The sequence below is a fragment of the Gopherus evgoodei genome, chromosome 7 (assembly GCF_007399415.2).
Source record: "Gopherus evgoodei ecotype Sinaloan lineage chromosome 7, rGopEvg1_v1.p, whole genome shotgun sequence".
NCBI classification, from domain to species: domain Eukaryota; kingdom Metazoa; phylum Chordata; order Testudines; family Testudinidae; genus Gopherus; species Gopherus evgoodei.
The window spans coordinates 86,675,030-86,692,096 of NC_044328.1; the positions used below are offsets into that span (position 1 = coordinate 86,675,030).

At 45.0% G+C, this 17,067-nt stretch overlaps 1 protein-coding gene across 3 annotated transcripts in view; it reads left to right on the top strand.

Moving 5' to 3' along the window:
* The first annotated feature begins 5,555 nt into the window (after positions 1–5,555).
* The window catches only part of STAB1 (stabilin 1), a 128,318-nt gene continuing 116,806 nt past the window's right edge, over positions 5,556–17,067 (top strand). Inside the window, exons 1-4 of one of the 3 annotated variants that reach the window (XM_030569075.1) lie at positions 5,556–5,638; positions 6,821–6,975; positions 9,822–9,958; positions 15,554–15,669. In XM_030569075.1, the coding sequence (XP_030424935.1) occupies positions 6,895–6,975; positions 9,822–9,958; positions 15,554–15,669 (334 nt within the window). In that variant the 5' untranslated portion in view covers positions 5,556–5,638; positions 6,821–6,894. Of the gene's footprint in view, positions 5,639–6,817; positions 6,976–9,821; positions 9,959–15,553; positions 15,670–17,067 lie in introns of those variants that run through there. The other 2 variants (XM_030569074.1, XM_030569076.1) reach the window with 2 other exon arrangements.

A 17,067-nucleotide genomic window follows, 5' to 3' on the forward strand; every position in this document is an offset into this window, starting at 1 on the left:
AGCCCTTTGCCCTTTTTGTTTAAATTTCTATCTGATGAATTAACTGAATCTTTGGTATTAATCTTTAGTTGTTGTTTACCTTAGAAAGAAGATAAATTAAGATGGAATATGATAAAATATATAGAATAACAAATGATCTTGAGCAGCGGTTTTCAAACCAGTGTTTTTTTCTGGCTACCCAGTTGAAGAAAATTGTTGATGCCCATGACCCAGTGGAGCTTGGGATGAGAGTTTGGGATGTGGGAGAGTCTCAGGACTGGGGCAGAGAGTTGGGGTGCAGGGGTGAAGGCTTGAGTGGGGTGGGGTGGGGCCAGGAATGAGGAGTTCGAGGTGTGGGCAGGGGGTCAGGGATTTGGATTGGGGTGCAGGCTCTGGGATGGGGCTGGGGATGAGGGGCTTGGGGTGTAGGAGGGGGGCTCTGGGTTTGGGGAGGGCTCAGGGCTGGGACGGGGTTGGGGTGCAGCAGGGGTCAGGGCTCTAGGCTGGGGATATGGGCTCAGGTGGGGCTGGGGATGATGGGTTTGGGGTGCAGGAAGGGGCTCTGGGTTTGGGGGGCTCTGGGCTGGGGCAGGGATTGGGGTGCGGGGTTACTTTGTGTGGCTCCTGGTCAGTGGCACAGCAGGGGTGCTAAGGCAGGCAGGCAGCCTGCCTGTCCCGGCGCCGTGAACATGCTGTGCCCCAGAAACAGCCAGCACCCCGGAAGCGGCCAGCAGCAGGTACAGCTCCTCATGGCTCTTGCCTGCAGGCACTGCCTCCCCCCCAGCTCCCATTGACCAGTGTGCGAAAGCCCATGGCCCCCCAGCCTAGGAGCCGGACCTGCTGCTGGCCACTTTCAGGGCACAGCGCAGTGTCAGAACAGGTAGGAACTAGCTGTCAGCACTGCCAATGGGATTTTTAACGGCCTGGTTGGCGGTGCTGACCAGAGCTGCTATGACCAGTGCCTGACATTCGACGACCCACCACTGGGTCACGACCCACAGTTTGAAAACCACTGGTCTAGTGAAGGCGCATTAGGAGCATTGGTTCTGTCTCATAACACAACAAGGGGACAGTCAATTAAATTAAACTGATAAATACTTTCACATACCATGTTGTTAGAAGGTGGAGCTCATCATCGGAAGTTATTGAGAATGCAAATTTAGCAAGATTCGTAAAGGGACGAACATTTATATGAGTAATAAGAGTATCCAGAGCTGTCATAATGATAAAAATTTGGGAAGGGATATAAAACCTCATGCTTCAGAGCTTAAAGCAATTTCTATTAGAGATCAAGATGAGATCTATGTCAGAGGCAAAATATCTCCCAACTTCCTGCGAGGTTCTTCCGCTGGCCGTTGTCAGAGGCAGGATGCTGGGCTACATGGACTTCTGGTCTGATCCTGTAAGGTAATTGTTCAGTTCCTACAATAATGTTTTTAAAATGTCTCTTGGACCTATGCTATGCATGGTCTGCTTGATCACTTCTAATAGCAGCAGATCTAATGTAACTACTAGGCTGATATTTGCATGTGCGTTGAGCTATTTACCATGCCCCCTTGAAAGTTTAAACTCTTCAGGGTTGCGGTTTCTACCCCCATATCCCTAATACTAACTAGGATGCTTCAAAGCAGGCTGAGACTGATGGAGCACTGTGTATTGCCTGCTAGCAATCCAGGCCTCAAGTAGATGCATGGTGGGACAGTGATGTAAAGCTGTCTACTCAAGAGAGGGTTACTGTAATGGACAAGCAAAAAGTGGGGGGAACTTAAAAATGTGGGGCAGGGATCAAAGGAGATTTGCAGACTTCCCCAGGAGAGAGCACGAGCCCATAGCTACTTAAATGCTCTGTGGGTTCTTGTGAGACCAGAGCTTTTGGAAACTTGAATGTTAAATGTGATATTCCTTTACCCTTCTCGCATTGACCTGCTCAAACTGAGATTGCAAGGTAGAGATGTTCTCCTGGAAGTTAGTGTTTCAGTTCGGCCGTGCTATTCTCAGCTGCACTTCTAGCATGAGCCAAGCAGCTGAACCATAGTCTCTTAGGTTTGTTTCAGCTGAATCCATGGCAAACCACTTGCTGTCACTTCAGCCAGATATATTATCAGGTGTCTCCATGCCAAGTCATTATCATATAGCACAGTCATGGGGATCTGCACTACAGTAAGGGAATAGAATAAACTAGTATCTCATGCTGGCTTGAGCTGGTGGTTGCTTGAGCTGGGGTTTTCAAAGCAGCCTAAAGGAGTCCCATTGAATTTCCGTGGGAGTTGTCTAACTTTCTTGGACTTCTTCGAAAATCCCAGCCTCATGACATTACCTAGTAGGTTAGAAAGGCAGCAAAGTGAAGCTGTTAGAAGGGAACATGGATGGCACCCATTAGAGCAGAGAGAGATTTTAGTGTGTGTGAAAGACCTGGATGTAGGCCATAGGGAGAAGTAGCTTAGAATAGACAGCAGTCACTTGCTAGTATTTCTATTGCAAATGCCATGCTGCTCCTGAACTACTTGAATTAACAGGATGTGAACCTAGATAATATCCTCCTGAGTCGCTCAGCAACTTTTTGCTCCCAAGATGGAGGTCAACCCAGGCACTAGTCAGCTGCTTGGAATATGGCAGTTGTTTTGTGAGTGTGTGTGTGAAAGAGATAAACCCTCTCTCCAAGTCACTGTGCGACCTCTTTTTTGTTGTCCTAAGCAGACTGTTGAATGCCTGCCCCTTCCAACCTGCCAAAGAAGAAAATGCATCCCTTGCAGAATCACTCTCTGCTCTGGCAACCAATACAAAGGAATTTTGCTGCCTTTAGGAACTTTGTTCTGCTTCTGTGGCAGAGTAGGCCCTGTTCTCCTATATAGTACTTGTGGCTTGGCTGGTTGTACCCCTTAACTGTACTTTTTCAGTTCCACAGTCATCTAGGCATTTATATAATTCTGAGCAAATAAAATTTGTTCTTCCAAAGAGCATAACGAGGGTGTTTGTTTCTTTCCACAGATTTAAAAGAATTTGCAACCCCCCCCAAAAAGCCACATGGTATGATAGAGTGGATGGTAAATCGTTTGTCTCTCTCATTTCAATCAAGACTGTGTAAACAAAAGATTTCAATAGCAGGAAATTGCCCAAGCTAGCTGTGGCAGCAAATACTACAGAAAGAAGGCTGGTGACCCACTGTTTCCAGATACAAATGGATGAGGGTATGTGGAGGGTTAGTAGACATTGCTACATATCTTGCCTTTGTTAGAAAAAATTACTTTCCAACTGGGATGCATTCAGTTACTTGACTAAAACCCATGAACTCTACATTTACTGTATTTACAAAACAAATGTTAACAGCAGTTGCCTTCCCAGCAGTTATAGCACTCAGCTTGTTTGGTTCGTGCAGTTGTGGAAAAGACAAATTAGATGGGTGGCTGAGAGAGAGCCTGTAGGATAAATATCAAAGGCCTCCGAATGTAGTTGCTCACAACCTTAGGGATGCTGAGCATTCTCATCTCCTGCTGAAGTCAATGAGAGTTGAGAACCCTCATCTATCTATTGATATATTTATGTGGCTCTCATCACTCTTGTTTTTAAGCACCTGACTTAAGGCCAAGATCATCAAAGGAATTTAGGTGCTTAACTTCCATGTTATCCTCTCAATACCCTTGGAAGGTGGGGAAGTGTTACCCCATTGTGTGAGGTGAGTCACCAAGTAGATTAAATGACCTGTACAGGAAGTCTGTGGTAGAGACTGAACTTGAACCCAGCTCTCCCAAGTCCATAGTAAAATGCCACCATTGTCCCTCATGGGCTACCCTTTCTATGGCTTTGTCAAGTCCCATGCATTTTTCTTTTCTAAGCACTGTTTGATGGAGGGGTTCTCTCAGTTGGCCCCCTCTATATGTTCCTTCAGCTGCACAAAGGCAGGTCTGTCATGGCAGATGGTCTGGCTTCTTTCTTAGCACATGTCCCAGATATTTCCATCATCTTTTCTGGATAACAAGTTGCTGAACTCTATGATGAATCTCAGAATTTGTAATAAATTCATTTTATTTAATACTGTGCATTTTCCTGAGGCATTTGCTTGCAAAGACGTTTAGGTGTCCGTGTATACCTTTGGTGGATTTTTTAAATAAATCCAGCAATGGAAGTAGCAGTGATTGAGTTGGCTATTGTTAAGAGTAAGCTGACAGGAGAAATTATTGTTGTCTTCACACCACCAGAGTCCACCTGCAGTCTCTCAGGCTGGATGGGGCAAAGGATGTCCCCCTTCACTAATGCTGGTTGGTTGGTTTGATTAAAATGCTTTTTGCAGGTGTGGTCAGTTGAGCCCCTGTGGAAGGTGCCACATAGAAATTACTACAGGCAGAGACTTTGTTACCCATATCACAGGAGCAATACATGCACCAGTAATGCAAATTTGCCCTGCCAATATTCTGTTTTATTCAGTTGTTGGCCCCTTTGGTCAGATTGCCCATAAAAGTGACAGGTAAGAGAGCACTTGGAATGATGTTGGCTTCTATCCACTATGAACTGGGGCAGAGACTGCTATCTGATGGTAATTTTTTATATGCTGTGAATAAATTCAGCTATACGTAATGGGGATTATAAATAGAGAGCTTTGGACTTGTTCCTGCAAACCTTACTCTCGCAGAAAATTATCAATGATAAGGAGAAGTCTATGCACATGACTAAAGACTAGTAACGTGACTTGGAGTACATAGATTTAGACCTTTGATTTCTTGACTGGCATATTGCAGTAGTGTAGTGGTAAACAGAGCCCATGTATTTTAGCAGATAACGTATTTTATATATTGCAACTACCCTACCTATTCTATTGCTCTGATCTACAGCCTATCCAAAGGAGTCATCAGTGGTGAGCTTAGGATATTGTTGCTGTGGGTAGCTGGGCTGTTTCCACAGCAAAGAGAGGCACTTGTCTCTCTGTTATCAAGGGGAGGGTTTTCACAAAGGGGAGGGTAGGCAAATCAGGAAGTTTTTCAGTTGGGAGATGCAGGAGGGTCAATAGATTGGGGCCTGCCTGGAATGATGCTCATGATGGGAGGCATTGCTTTTCGTGAGGAAAGAGAGGTGAGGGAAGTTTTCCCTGCTGGGAAGCTCTTTAGGTTGCTGGTGCTTTTCACTATGGAAGCCAAGGGAAATTTTGCAATTGAGAAGGTGGCTGGATTGGGGTGGGTATGGTGCCTGAGAGATGATGGCTGAAGTGGAGCTGCTCTGGGAGTACTTGATGTTTGGAAAAGGGAAGATCAGATACATGATCTTCCCTTTCGCCTCTCTTGAATATCAGTTTGTCTTCTCCCATCACTCTATCCCAACACAACCCTTTTGAACGCCAGGCCCTGTGGTGACTGTGCTGGCACCTGACGCCACTCTGCTGATCTGTACTTCATTCTGGTATGGACCAGAGGCTGGGTCTATCCAGGTGTGTTCCATAGTGATATGCTGCCTGCATGGCCCTTTTCCCAGGATTGCAGTTGCATCAGAATGCCTCAAAGGGACAAATGGGCTGAATCATCTGATCAAGCTGGAAGTGAGTTGCGGGGCTGGGACTTTTTATACAGGCCTTGTTTGCTTCCTGTTGCTCTGAGATATATAACGTCGCTGTTCGTCAGCCTGTATCTCTCTGTTAAATGGGAGAAGAGGTAGACTACAATTAAGAGCATTAGTAAGTATAGTACTTATTATTTTCCTGTTATGTTTTTATGTACTTTGTTGGTGGGAATGTGTATGCCAAGTACTGTGTATTAATACATGCTGTGTGTGTGTGTATGTGTGTGTGTGTGTGTATATATATATATATGGAAAGTGCTATATAAGTATTAAAAATTAATACACTCTGTTCATCTAGATATACGCACAAATAAATTCTAAAAATGACTGATTTGCTTATACACACATTTGAAATGTCTAAATAAACCTATTAATATACTTAGTCACTATCATCATGGTCTAATAGTATTTACAGCTAAGTGTTGTTTGGACAGTTCCTTACACCACTAAATAAAGTGAATGCTATTGGTAACATTTGTAGATAAAGCGCCCATCAAACGTTGTAAATCTTCTTAATTTTCTCTACTGTCACCAGCAAGAGATATTCAGTTGCAAACTCAATGCAAGGACAAGCATGTCCCTTAAATTTAAGGGCTTGATTACTCTATGTGTTGAAAAACATCCTCCCTGAATTACTTTAGCTACCAGTAACGTGTTCAGAAAATAATTTTTATATTTTGCTGTCACCCACAGAGAAGCTGGTATGCTAAATGTAATACTCTTTTCGTTGCGCAACTCATCCATTTTAAGTAAACATCAAACCCAAACAAAGGGGCCAGTTTTGCTTTATAGGCAATATTTGTTATCTTAAGTACCATATAGACCATCTGCAAAGATTTGCCTTATAGAACAAATATCTGCTGCAACAGGCAATGGATGGATGGTGTTTTTTAGTTGGCTTGATTTGTATTATCAGCAATGAAATGAAATTGATTTGCCATCCAGATTCTCCTGTATATGTTTGTCTCTTGGGTTTGCCTCCAGTTAAGGATATAGTTAACATATTTCATTCCAATCAGTTCAAAACTAAGGATTTCCTTCCATCTGTTTTGAACTGATATGTGGGAGGAAATCCGTAGATGTTCCTGTTTTCAGTAAACCTTCTACCCACAGGGTTTTGTGTGTGTGTGTGTTTAAAAAAAGAGAGAGAGAAAAAAAGCTGTTGTTGACTCATGTTTGACGTTAAAAGTAGCAGAATCACTTCTGTGTACTTTGGAATAGGAGATCCAGAGTGCGAAAGTGTGTTCTCCCTGTTTATGTTCAACCTCTGTTTTTTCTTGGATCTGTTTCTTAGTAGGCGGTCTTATCTTACTGAAATTGCATCCTCTACATCAACCCCCCCTTCAAGAAAAGGGTCCCATCTGTAAAAGCATGAAAATGCATCCTCCTGGGTTACTGTTTTCTTTCTTATCAGCATGGTTCATTTCCACAGTTCAAGGGCAGAGTCAGAAGGTAAGTTCACAAGTCTTTATTTTGCAGTTGAATGATCGTAGGATAATTACTCATTTTTAGATGATGGCTGCGTTATTGAAGGGGGCACGGGCACACGCACATGCACACACACACACACAATTTAGTTATATGGTGAATCACCTCCCTAATTAAGCTTTAAGACAATCTGCTACTTTTCCTCTGTGTGTATGTAATATCTATAGTCTGTATTGTATATTTAAAATTAAGGATATGGAGTTTTGCTTGGATCTTAAGTAAACTTTGATTTACGCATTATCAGCACTAAATGCAAAGAGGATACAAAAGCAGCATGAGGAGTATGGGCCTAATCTTCTAAGAGGCTGATCATCCTCGACTCCCACTTACTTCACTGGTGTCAGGGAGACTTTTCCCCTGGTAGGACTGAGCCCTAAAGTGCCTTGTAGAATTTCCTCAGTGTTTTCTACAAGTATTTCTAAACTGCAGCTGTTGAAAAGTTGGCTTGAAAACAGTTAAGGCTGACATTGTGCCCAATGTGAGATTTAAGTGATGAGCCTTCATGCTTCTCAGAGAGACTGAGAAGATACCCTGTTTAAAACTCAACAGAAGCAAAACTCAGTCCAGAATCCAATCCCAAACCTGCCCAGGAGAGCTTGAGAAGGTAGCAGTAAACTGCTGCATGCTGATCTGTACAGCAGTGTTTATTCATATCAAACAGTGCAGCTGTCTCAGTGAATGAACAAACAATGGCTTCTTCACTGTCAAAGGATTGTCTGTCATTGCTCACAGGTTTTAAAAAATGGTAAGATTTTACAATAAACCCTTAATAACTTGCAGTTGAAATCTCTCTCCTTACCAAATAAACAAATAAATCCTTTCATTGCCTGCACACTGGTTTGTTGTAGAGCTGTGTGTAAGTGCTAGATAGTGGACTTATTGATTAGTTATTGTAGAGTTTGAGGGTGCTATGTAGGTGTGTAATTAGATCTATCTAGGTGAATACCCTACACTGTTCACCATTATATCTGAGCACCTTCATGCAACAGGAAGAAAATTGTTTGAAACCTGTTTCTTGGCAGTGTCCGTATGAGTAATATGAAATGTTTTCCCTTAGATTTTTGTTTTGGTCCATACATCCAGTTCAGTTTTTACATTTAGCAGCATTGTGAGGAATGTGCATGTGGCTTTATTTAGACTGGTTTTCTCAGCTCTGTGGTGGTGATTAGCCATTTCAGTAGGATGGAAGGCATGTTAATTCATATTACAAAGTGTCTGCTGCCACTGCGTTTCTTGTCTCCTGCTGACAGAGGAATAAACTAGCCTATAAAATTAGAAGTTGCATGAGACATGTAGGAATCTTGTTCACTAGTGGCTGAGCTGTGGAAGGGCTGCCCTCTACCAAACAATAGAGAAGGGTTGGCAATGGAAGGAGAGACTTTAAGACTATTAGCAAAGGGAGCTAGGAATGGCCATCCATCTAAAAAGGCATGATTTAGGAGGAGGCAGAGCACTGAAAGGGCATTCAAATGCCCAAGCTTCAGGTGGCTCTTTTATTAAACAGATCAAAGGCAGGTGCAATGCAAAATTGGAGGGACTCTGTCTGGAAAGTGCAGTGAGCAAGGAATCTAATGTATACTGTATTTCTGTCATGCCTTCCAGCCACGCTTTTCAAGGTGCCTTAGAAACATTAATGAATGAAACATTGCCACCTTGCTTGTGAAGGAGGGGAGGTAGATGGGGAAACTAAGGAATAGAGAGCATAAGTAACTTGCTCAAGGACACCCAGTGAAACAGTGTCAGAACTGGAACTCAGGTCTTCTGTTGTACAGTCCCAGGCTCAAGCCATTGCTGCTGCTTTATCATACCTTGTTTTCCATGTTACAGTCTATAAAGAACACTGTTACTTTGTTCACCATTCCACTATGTACCACTCTGCCCTTTCTGTACAGACTGGGACCTTCCATAGTCTCCCCCACCGATGAGAGTCAGAGCTCCTACTCTGCAGATGCAGGCCATGAATTCCACTCTACCCATGCAGGCCTCAGACCTACTCTCCAAACCAGCCTATGCCATCACTAACAGGGCAGAGTCTCAGCAGAGTGGGTAGGATGGATTTTAGTGTCATTTCTTTTTGAATGGGCTGTCAATAATTCGAACATGGCACAAAGACCATGGATGAATCAGTCCTGTTGGTGACAGTACTTTGTGGAGATTTTTCTCAGGCCTGAATCAAGTTGAGCAAAATAGGAGTGCATTGTGTTCTAGTGGGCAGAGCACTGGACTGGGACTCTGAAAAACTGGGTTCAGTTCCTGGCTCTCCCATTGTTCTGCAGCATGGCCTTGGGCAAATTACTTCACACCTTTTCCCCCTTCCATCCTTTGTCTTGTCTGCTTAGTTTGTAAGACCTTTGCAGCAGTGCCTTGTGTTTGTGCCCACCTAGCACAATGCGGCTCTGATTGTGGTGGGGGCCTCTATGGGCTGGAAAAAATAGATCAATTATTTATAAAGAGAAGCAAAGTCAGCATCTGATCTCATCTTTGTTGCACAATAAGGAACGTTACCCACTGACATTTGTCACTCTAGTAAAAGAAAATAAGGTTAGAGTCAGGTCTTGGAATCAGCCACTAGAATAGCTATATTTGCACTGGTGCACCTTAACCCAGATCCAAGCAGGAGTAAGCTGCTACCAGTGTAAAGTCATGGTTTAGCCTGTCTGCATTTGTGGTTTGCACTAAAGTAGCTACACTGCCTGCTGGCCCCCCTTGATGAAATTCCCAGTGTAAATCTCGGTCCTCAGGGTGGGGAGATAGTGGAGGAAGATGAGATCAGTGACTAAAGGTAACAATTTAATGCTTTTTTTTTTAAGTTAAAATCCATGCATTGCAATGTCAAGACGATGTTCACCTTGGCTACACCTTGCACCTCCTGTGCTGTGGCCACCAAAGTGGTGTGTCCAAAAGGGTGGATAAAGATGACCCATGCGCTAGGAGAGAGAGGCTGCAGGTAAGGTCCATCTCCCTGTTCAATCTGCCATATCAGGTTTACAGGCCATTCTATAACGCTTTTGTATTTATTATATATAATCACATATAAGTCAGCATTTCAAGGCATGTTTTTTTGCAGGCCAGGGAGAAGTTGCCTTGTATAAGAATAAAGGAAGAAAGATGTGGCTGGTTTCTACCATTGGGTCGGGAGCAATATAATTCTGATTTAGGGTTAAAGAAGAGGCAGCTTGAAGTGCATAGTTCATGAATGTGTACTCATGGTCATGTGTATAGATATATAGATAATGAGTATTTAATAGTGGTATTTCTCTTGTGCAGTCATCTGAAGATCTCAGAGAACTGAACAGACATTAATTCCTTACACTTCATAACCCTGTGAAGCAAACTGTGGCCAAAATTTTCAGATTTGAGCACCCAGAGTTAAGCACCAAAACCCATATTTTAGGCACCTTTAATAAAAGTAGCCTGATTTTCAGAGGTAATGAGAATTCACAGCTCCACTTAGGGTGACCAGATGTCCCGATATTTAGGTGTTTGTCCCACATCCCAACCGATCTTTGGTCAGGACACAATTTGTCCTGCTATTTCGCGGTACTCTTTTTTTTTTCCCTTCGCCGGCGACCTCCCCACCATGTGTCCTGATATTTTCTTCCTCTCATGTGGTCACCCTAACTCCACCTGAGTTCAGACAGGAGTTGCAGGTACTAATACCCCTGAAAATCAAGACACTTTTATTTAGGGGCCTAAATACCGTCTATGGCCCCAATCCTGCAGCTTGTTTCTTATGAATGGATCCTGTGAATCCCCGTTGACTTCTTTGTGGTCACAGGGCCTGTACGCACAGAACAAGTTGTGGGATTGGGATTTGAGGTACTTAACTCTAGGCACCCAAGATTAAAAATGTTAGTCTATGTGATTTGTCCAAGGTCACATATTGAATCAAGAACAGAACCAGTTATAGATCCCTTCTGCTGTTCTAGCAACCAAACCAAATTCAATGTCACTTTTGAATTTTTTAACCCTCTTATTTCCCTTTTGATGTACTGCTTGTTCCTGTATTTTCTATGATCATTCTGCTAAATTGAACACATTTTTGTAGCTGAACTGTAATTGGAAAAAGGTGAAGGGAAAATGAATTTATCGAAAGGTTGTACAAAACCAGAACACTATAGATTATTATCTGCAAATCTAGTCAATAGTAAACTTTAGCAGTTAACATGGAGCTCTATTGTCCACTGTTTTCTGTGCCTTACTACTTGCTGGAAACATTTTAAAAATAGCCCCAGCCATTTTGCAGTTATTGCAGATGTATTTGGTGATCAGATTGGCACAATGAAAGCAGTAAAAGTGTGGAACAAGGCGCTTGAGTTGAGTCAATGAAGGAAGGTTAAGTTCTTACCAAAGGTAAATTTAAAGGAGTAATAATAATACAACTAGGCACTAATTTTTTTAATGTTTTCTTTATAAATGATGATGATTAAGATTTCTGAAGCACCTAGAGGCCCCAAGTGAGATCAGTGCCCCACTGTGCTAGGAACTGTGTACACAAATAGTAAGAGACAGTTCCTGCTGTGAAGAGCTTATGCTCTAGATATGGCAGCCAGAGGGACAAGTGAGAGGAAGGATATCAGACTGATTTTACAACGAGGGAACATAATGGTTTGTCCGAGGTTGTACAGGAAGTCTGTGGCAGAACTGGGAACTGACCCCGAAATTCCCGAATCGCCATCAAGTGCGTAATCACACGACCATTCCTTCCTCTGTGAATTAGACAAAGGATTAGCACTACCATGCTGGAGATCAGCAGAGTGCATTGCTCTCTGGCTCTGACTCGGGAGCATCTTTCCCTGCCCACACCTGCGCACAACATGACCCTTCTGGCAGAAGTGAGGCGCGGAGCTGGTGTAAAGCCAGCCATGCCTGTTGTATATCTGCTTCGGTTTCTGACATGCTTCCCCTGCTGCCCACCACAGAGGCGGAATCCTCAGTTTCCTCTTTAGGGCCACTTTAAGGTCACTTTGAGCCCCATTCAGCAGCACACCGTGACCTTAGTGGGGCTGGTGATCTGTCTCGATCTCCCACAAACCTTGACCTTACCAGTGAGTATTCTATTATTCTTCTTCAAGTGCTTGCTCATATCGATTCCAATTAGGTATGCGTGCGCGCTGCGTGCACGTTCGTCAGAAGATTTTTACCCTAGCAACACTCAGTGGGTTGGCTGGGTCGCCCCCTGGAGTGGCGCCGTTATGGCACTGAATATATACCCCCTGCTGACCCAACGGCCTTCAGTTCCTTCTTACCGCCCATGATGGTCATTGGAACTGTGGAGCGCAGCTTGGCTGATCTCCACATCCCTAGCTACTCATAGTTCTTTGCTGTTTATTGTGTGTATAGTTCGAGTTCTTGTAGTTATAGTTGGTATTAGTTGTTGTGTTTATAGTCAGTATATATAGTTTAAGGGGGGATCGAGAATTAGCCCCTTTCCTCCACCCCGGTACAGGCCCATGCCAAAGGCACTGGGATTCAAACCATGCTCGGTGTGTCAAAAGCCAATGCCAATAGGGGATCCCCACAACTCCTGCCTCAAATGCCTAGGGGAATCCCACCTTACCGATAAGTGCCACATCTGCAGGCCTGATGATCAACACAGAGAAGTCTATTCTGATACCCACGCAGAGAATAGACTTCATCGGAGCAGTTCTGGACTCCAATCTGGCCAGAGCCTGCCTCTCGCAGTCGCATTTTCAAGCAATGGCTTCAATTATTCGAAGTCTTCAAACCTTCCTGACAATGTCGGTGCGCACCTGCCTCAACCTAGTATAGGTCACATGGCCTCCTGCACCTTCGTGACCAAACACGCAAGGCTACCCCTCTGTCTCTTTCAAACTTGGCTTACTTCAATATACCAACCACACAGAGACTGCCTGAACTCGGTGCTCACTATTCCCCAGAAGGTTCTGGGCTCTCTAATCTGGTGGTTAAACCCCACTCTAGTCTGTGCAGGGATGCCATTCCACCCACCGCAACCCTCGATGGCCCTAAGCACGGATGCATCATCTCTGGGTTGGGGTGCCCACCTCTAGGGCCTTCGCACTCAAGGCCTCTAGTCGCCTCAAGAGCTGGCCTTACACATCAATGTGCGGGAGCTGAGAGCGGTCTGTCTAGCATGCCAGGTGTTTCGAGACCATCTCCAAGGCTGTTGTGTGTCAGTATTCACGGACAACACAACGGCCATGTTTTACATAAACAGGCAGGGCGGAGCACGCTCCTCCCTCCTTTGTCAAGAAGCCTTCCACCTCTGGGACTCTTGCATAGCCCACTTGATCGATTTGGTAGCATCTTTTCTCCCAGGAGTCCAAAACACTCTGGCGGATCACCTCAGCAGATCCTTTCTGTCTCACAAGTGGTTGATTCATCCGGACATCATCCATTCTGTTTTCCGGAAGTGGGGGTTTCCCACGTAGACCTCTTTGCCTCCCGAGATAACAGGAAATGCCAGGTGTTCTGCTCCTTCCAGGGACGCTCCCCGTGCTCCCTCTCAGATGCATTCCTGATCCCGTGGAAGAGGCACCTACTCTATGCCTTCCCACTGTTTCCGCTCGTCCACAGAGTCCTACTCAAGCTCCGTAGGGACAGCGCCCACCTGATCCTGATTGCTCCAGTGTGGCCGAGGCAGCACTGGTACACCATATTGTTCGACCTCTCAGCAGCAGACTCGATTCCCCTGCCACTCTGTCCGGATCTATAACACAGGACTTGACAGGATTCACCATCCGGACCTGCAGTCTCTTCATCTCACAGCATGGTTGCTGCGTGGTTGAGCCACTCTGAGTTGTGTTGCTCTGCCTTGGTCTAACAGGTGCTCTTGGGCAGTAGGAAGCCTTCCACTAGGATGACATATCTGGCCAAGTGGAAGCGTTTTTCCTGCTGGTGCGCTCAGCGTAACTCAGTCCCCAGGCAAGTGTCTGTTCCTACTTTCCTGGACTACCTCTGGTCCCTGAAAGAACAGGGCCTAGCGGTCTCTTCCATAAAGGTGCATCTGGCATCCATCTCTGTCTTCCACTTAGGGGAAAATGGCCGATCAATCTTCTCTCAACCCATAGTTTCAAGGTTCCTTAAGGGATTCGAACGTTTGTACCGTCAAGTCAGATGCCTGACCCCTGCCTGGGATCTCAGCCTGGTGCTAGCCAAGCTTATGGGTGCCCCTTTTGAACCACTGGCCACCTGCTCGCTACTGTACCTTTCCTGGAAGACAGCTTTCCTCGTCTCTATTACTTCGGCAAGACGAGTATCTGAGCTTCGGGTCTTGACAGCGGACACCCATATACGGTATTCCATAAGGACAAGGTACAGTTGCGATCACACCCCTCCTTCCTCCCTAAGGTGGGGTCCGCCTTTCATGTCAATCAAGACATCTTCCTCCCAGTCTTTTTTCCGAAGCTGCACCCCTCGCGTCAGGAACAACAGCTGCACACTCTAGACGTTTGCAGGGCTCTCGCCTTTTATATCGAGAGAACAAAACCCTTCCGAAGGTCACCTCAGCTCTTTGTAGCTGTGGCAGACCAGTCTCATCCCAACGAATTTCATCTTGGGTAACATTCTGCATCCGTACATGCTATGATCTGGCTCACGTTCCAGCTAGCCACCTCACTGCCCATTCTACCTGGGCTCAGGCTTCATCTGCCGCCTTCCTGGCCCATGTTCCCATCCAGGAAATATGTCGGGCAGCTACCTGGTCATCGATTCACACCTTTGCCTCACATTACGCATTGGTTCAACAGTCCAGAGATGATGCAGCATTTGGCTCAGCAGTTTTGCATTCTGCAACATCTCACTCCAACCTCACCGCCTACGTAAGGCTTGGGAATCACCTAATTGGAATCGATATGAGCAAGCACTCGAAGAAGAAAAGACGGTTACTCACCTTTGTAACTGTTGTTCTTCGAGATGTGTTGCTCATATTCATTCCAAACCCGCCCTCCTTCCCCTCTGTCAGAGTATCCGGCAAGAAGGAACTGAAGGGCCGTTGGGTCGGCAGGGGTATATATCCGGTGCCATAATGGTGCCACTCCAGGGGGCAACCCAGCCAACCCACCAAGTGTTGCTAGGGTAAAAATCTTCTGACGAATGTGCATGTGGCGCGCGCACACCTAATTGGAATGGATATGAGCAACACATCTCGAAGAACAACAGTTGCAAAGGTGAGTAACCGTCTTTTCCCATGGATTACAAATATGAGGGAGGGAGGGAGGGTCAGTCTTGGAGACAGCACAGCTCTTTCAGAGGTTTGAAGATGAAGACTAGGACTCAAAATCTGATCCAGTATTTGGAAGCTAATGAATTATTTGGAGCCTTGCATAATATAACCTCCTAAGCCTGGGTTGTGCTTGTGGTTCCATGCCCCAGGACAGTGTATTGCACTCTTCATTCATATGGAGTGTTTTTCAAACAGTTTACTCCATATGGATCAAAAAGCAGCTCAGAAATCTCCATCGTTGTCCTGATCAGTCTGTTATCCAGTCCAATCTATACAGAATAGGTTGGGTCCCAAACTGTTTGTTACAATCACTGATCTTGGATTTTTCTGTTTAAGATACACAGTAAATCTTGGAGAAGACACCCTTTCCCTACTAGGGTGCAGTCACATGTGTAAGAAGGAAATTGAGGAGAAAAAATGCTGCCCGGGATTCTGGGGTACTGAGTGCTATGGTAGGTTCTTCATGGGTCCTTCCAGCCATTGACAGGTCAAGGCAGTTCAAAGTCCTTCCCTAGAATTACCAGTCCTGCAGGTCTGGTAGTGATTTGTTTTCAGGATTCTCTTTCATGTTTCCAAGACACTTAGACAGGATCCCAAGATTTCCAGTATCCATATAGGGAAGTTTGAAGGTCTTGGGAAGGGAACTTCTCCCCTGCACATGCTTTGAGCCCTGTTGTGTTTTGACTCATGGCAAAACTCCCTTTTGAAGAAGGTACTCTTATTTAAAAAAAAAAGTTTTAAAAGAGAATTTTTCTTTAAGAAAGTTTCCAAGGAAAAAAAGAGATTTCCTTCCGGAAACTTCAGTACCCCTATATATATACTCTGCAGTTCGTTGCCTCTACAGCCACTGTAACCACATGAAGTCTCAAGTCAGGAGTGAAAATAACCAATCTGAATCCTCAGTTATATTTCAGACCAAGCTATTTGAATCTGAAAATATTTGACTCATTTCCTGTTGTTTTAACACTTGCTGGTTGTAGTGAGGCCAAGAAGCTGAATTACTAAGGCTATGTCTACAATACAGTCTGTATCGGCATAACTTGTGTCACGCAGGGGTGTGAATAAATCACCCTGTGAGTGATATAAGTTACATCAACATAAACGCTCATGTGCACAGCTCTATGTCGGTGGGAGAAGCTCCTTCCACTCGTGTGCGTGGGTTTTTTTATGCTGATGGGAGAACTGTCTCCCATCGTCATAGAGCATCTTCACCAGACGCACTGTAGTATTGGTACAGCTGTGCCACTGCAGCGTTGTACATATAGACATGGCCTAAGTTACATGAGGCAAATCCCACAGTCTTGCCAGACCGGTTGAAAATAGAAAAGACTCCCCGTTTCCAGAGAAGGCCTGAGGTGATGAAATTTTCTTCATAGAATATCAGGGTTGGAAGGGACCTCAGGAGGTCATCTAGTCCAACCCCCTGCTCAAGGCAGGACCAATCCCCAGACAGATTTTTGCCCCAGATCCCTAAACGGCCCCCTGGAGGATTGAACTCTCAACCCTGGGTTTAGTAGTCTAATGCTAAAACCACTGAGCCTATCTAGCCTGCTTTCGGCCTTGGGTGGCTTGAATAAGCATCTAGACTCTGTCAGAGCACAGCTGACCCAAAAGGCCAAGCATAACATTTTCAAAAGCAGCCCCCTCCCATTTTGGAGGCCACATCTGGAGACACCAGGCACCTGGTTTTCAGAGGTGCTGCCCACTCCAACTCCAGCTGGAGTTGGTGGGAGCTGCAGGCACTCCACGCCTCTGAAAAGTAGGCCTGGGGCTGTCTCAAATTGAGCTTCCAACATGATTGGCCTTTCCTGAATATTTGGCAGAAAATCTATTCAAGTTTTCCCTGTTTC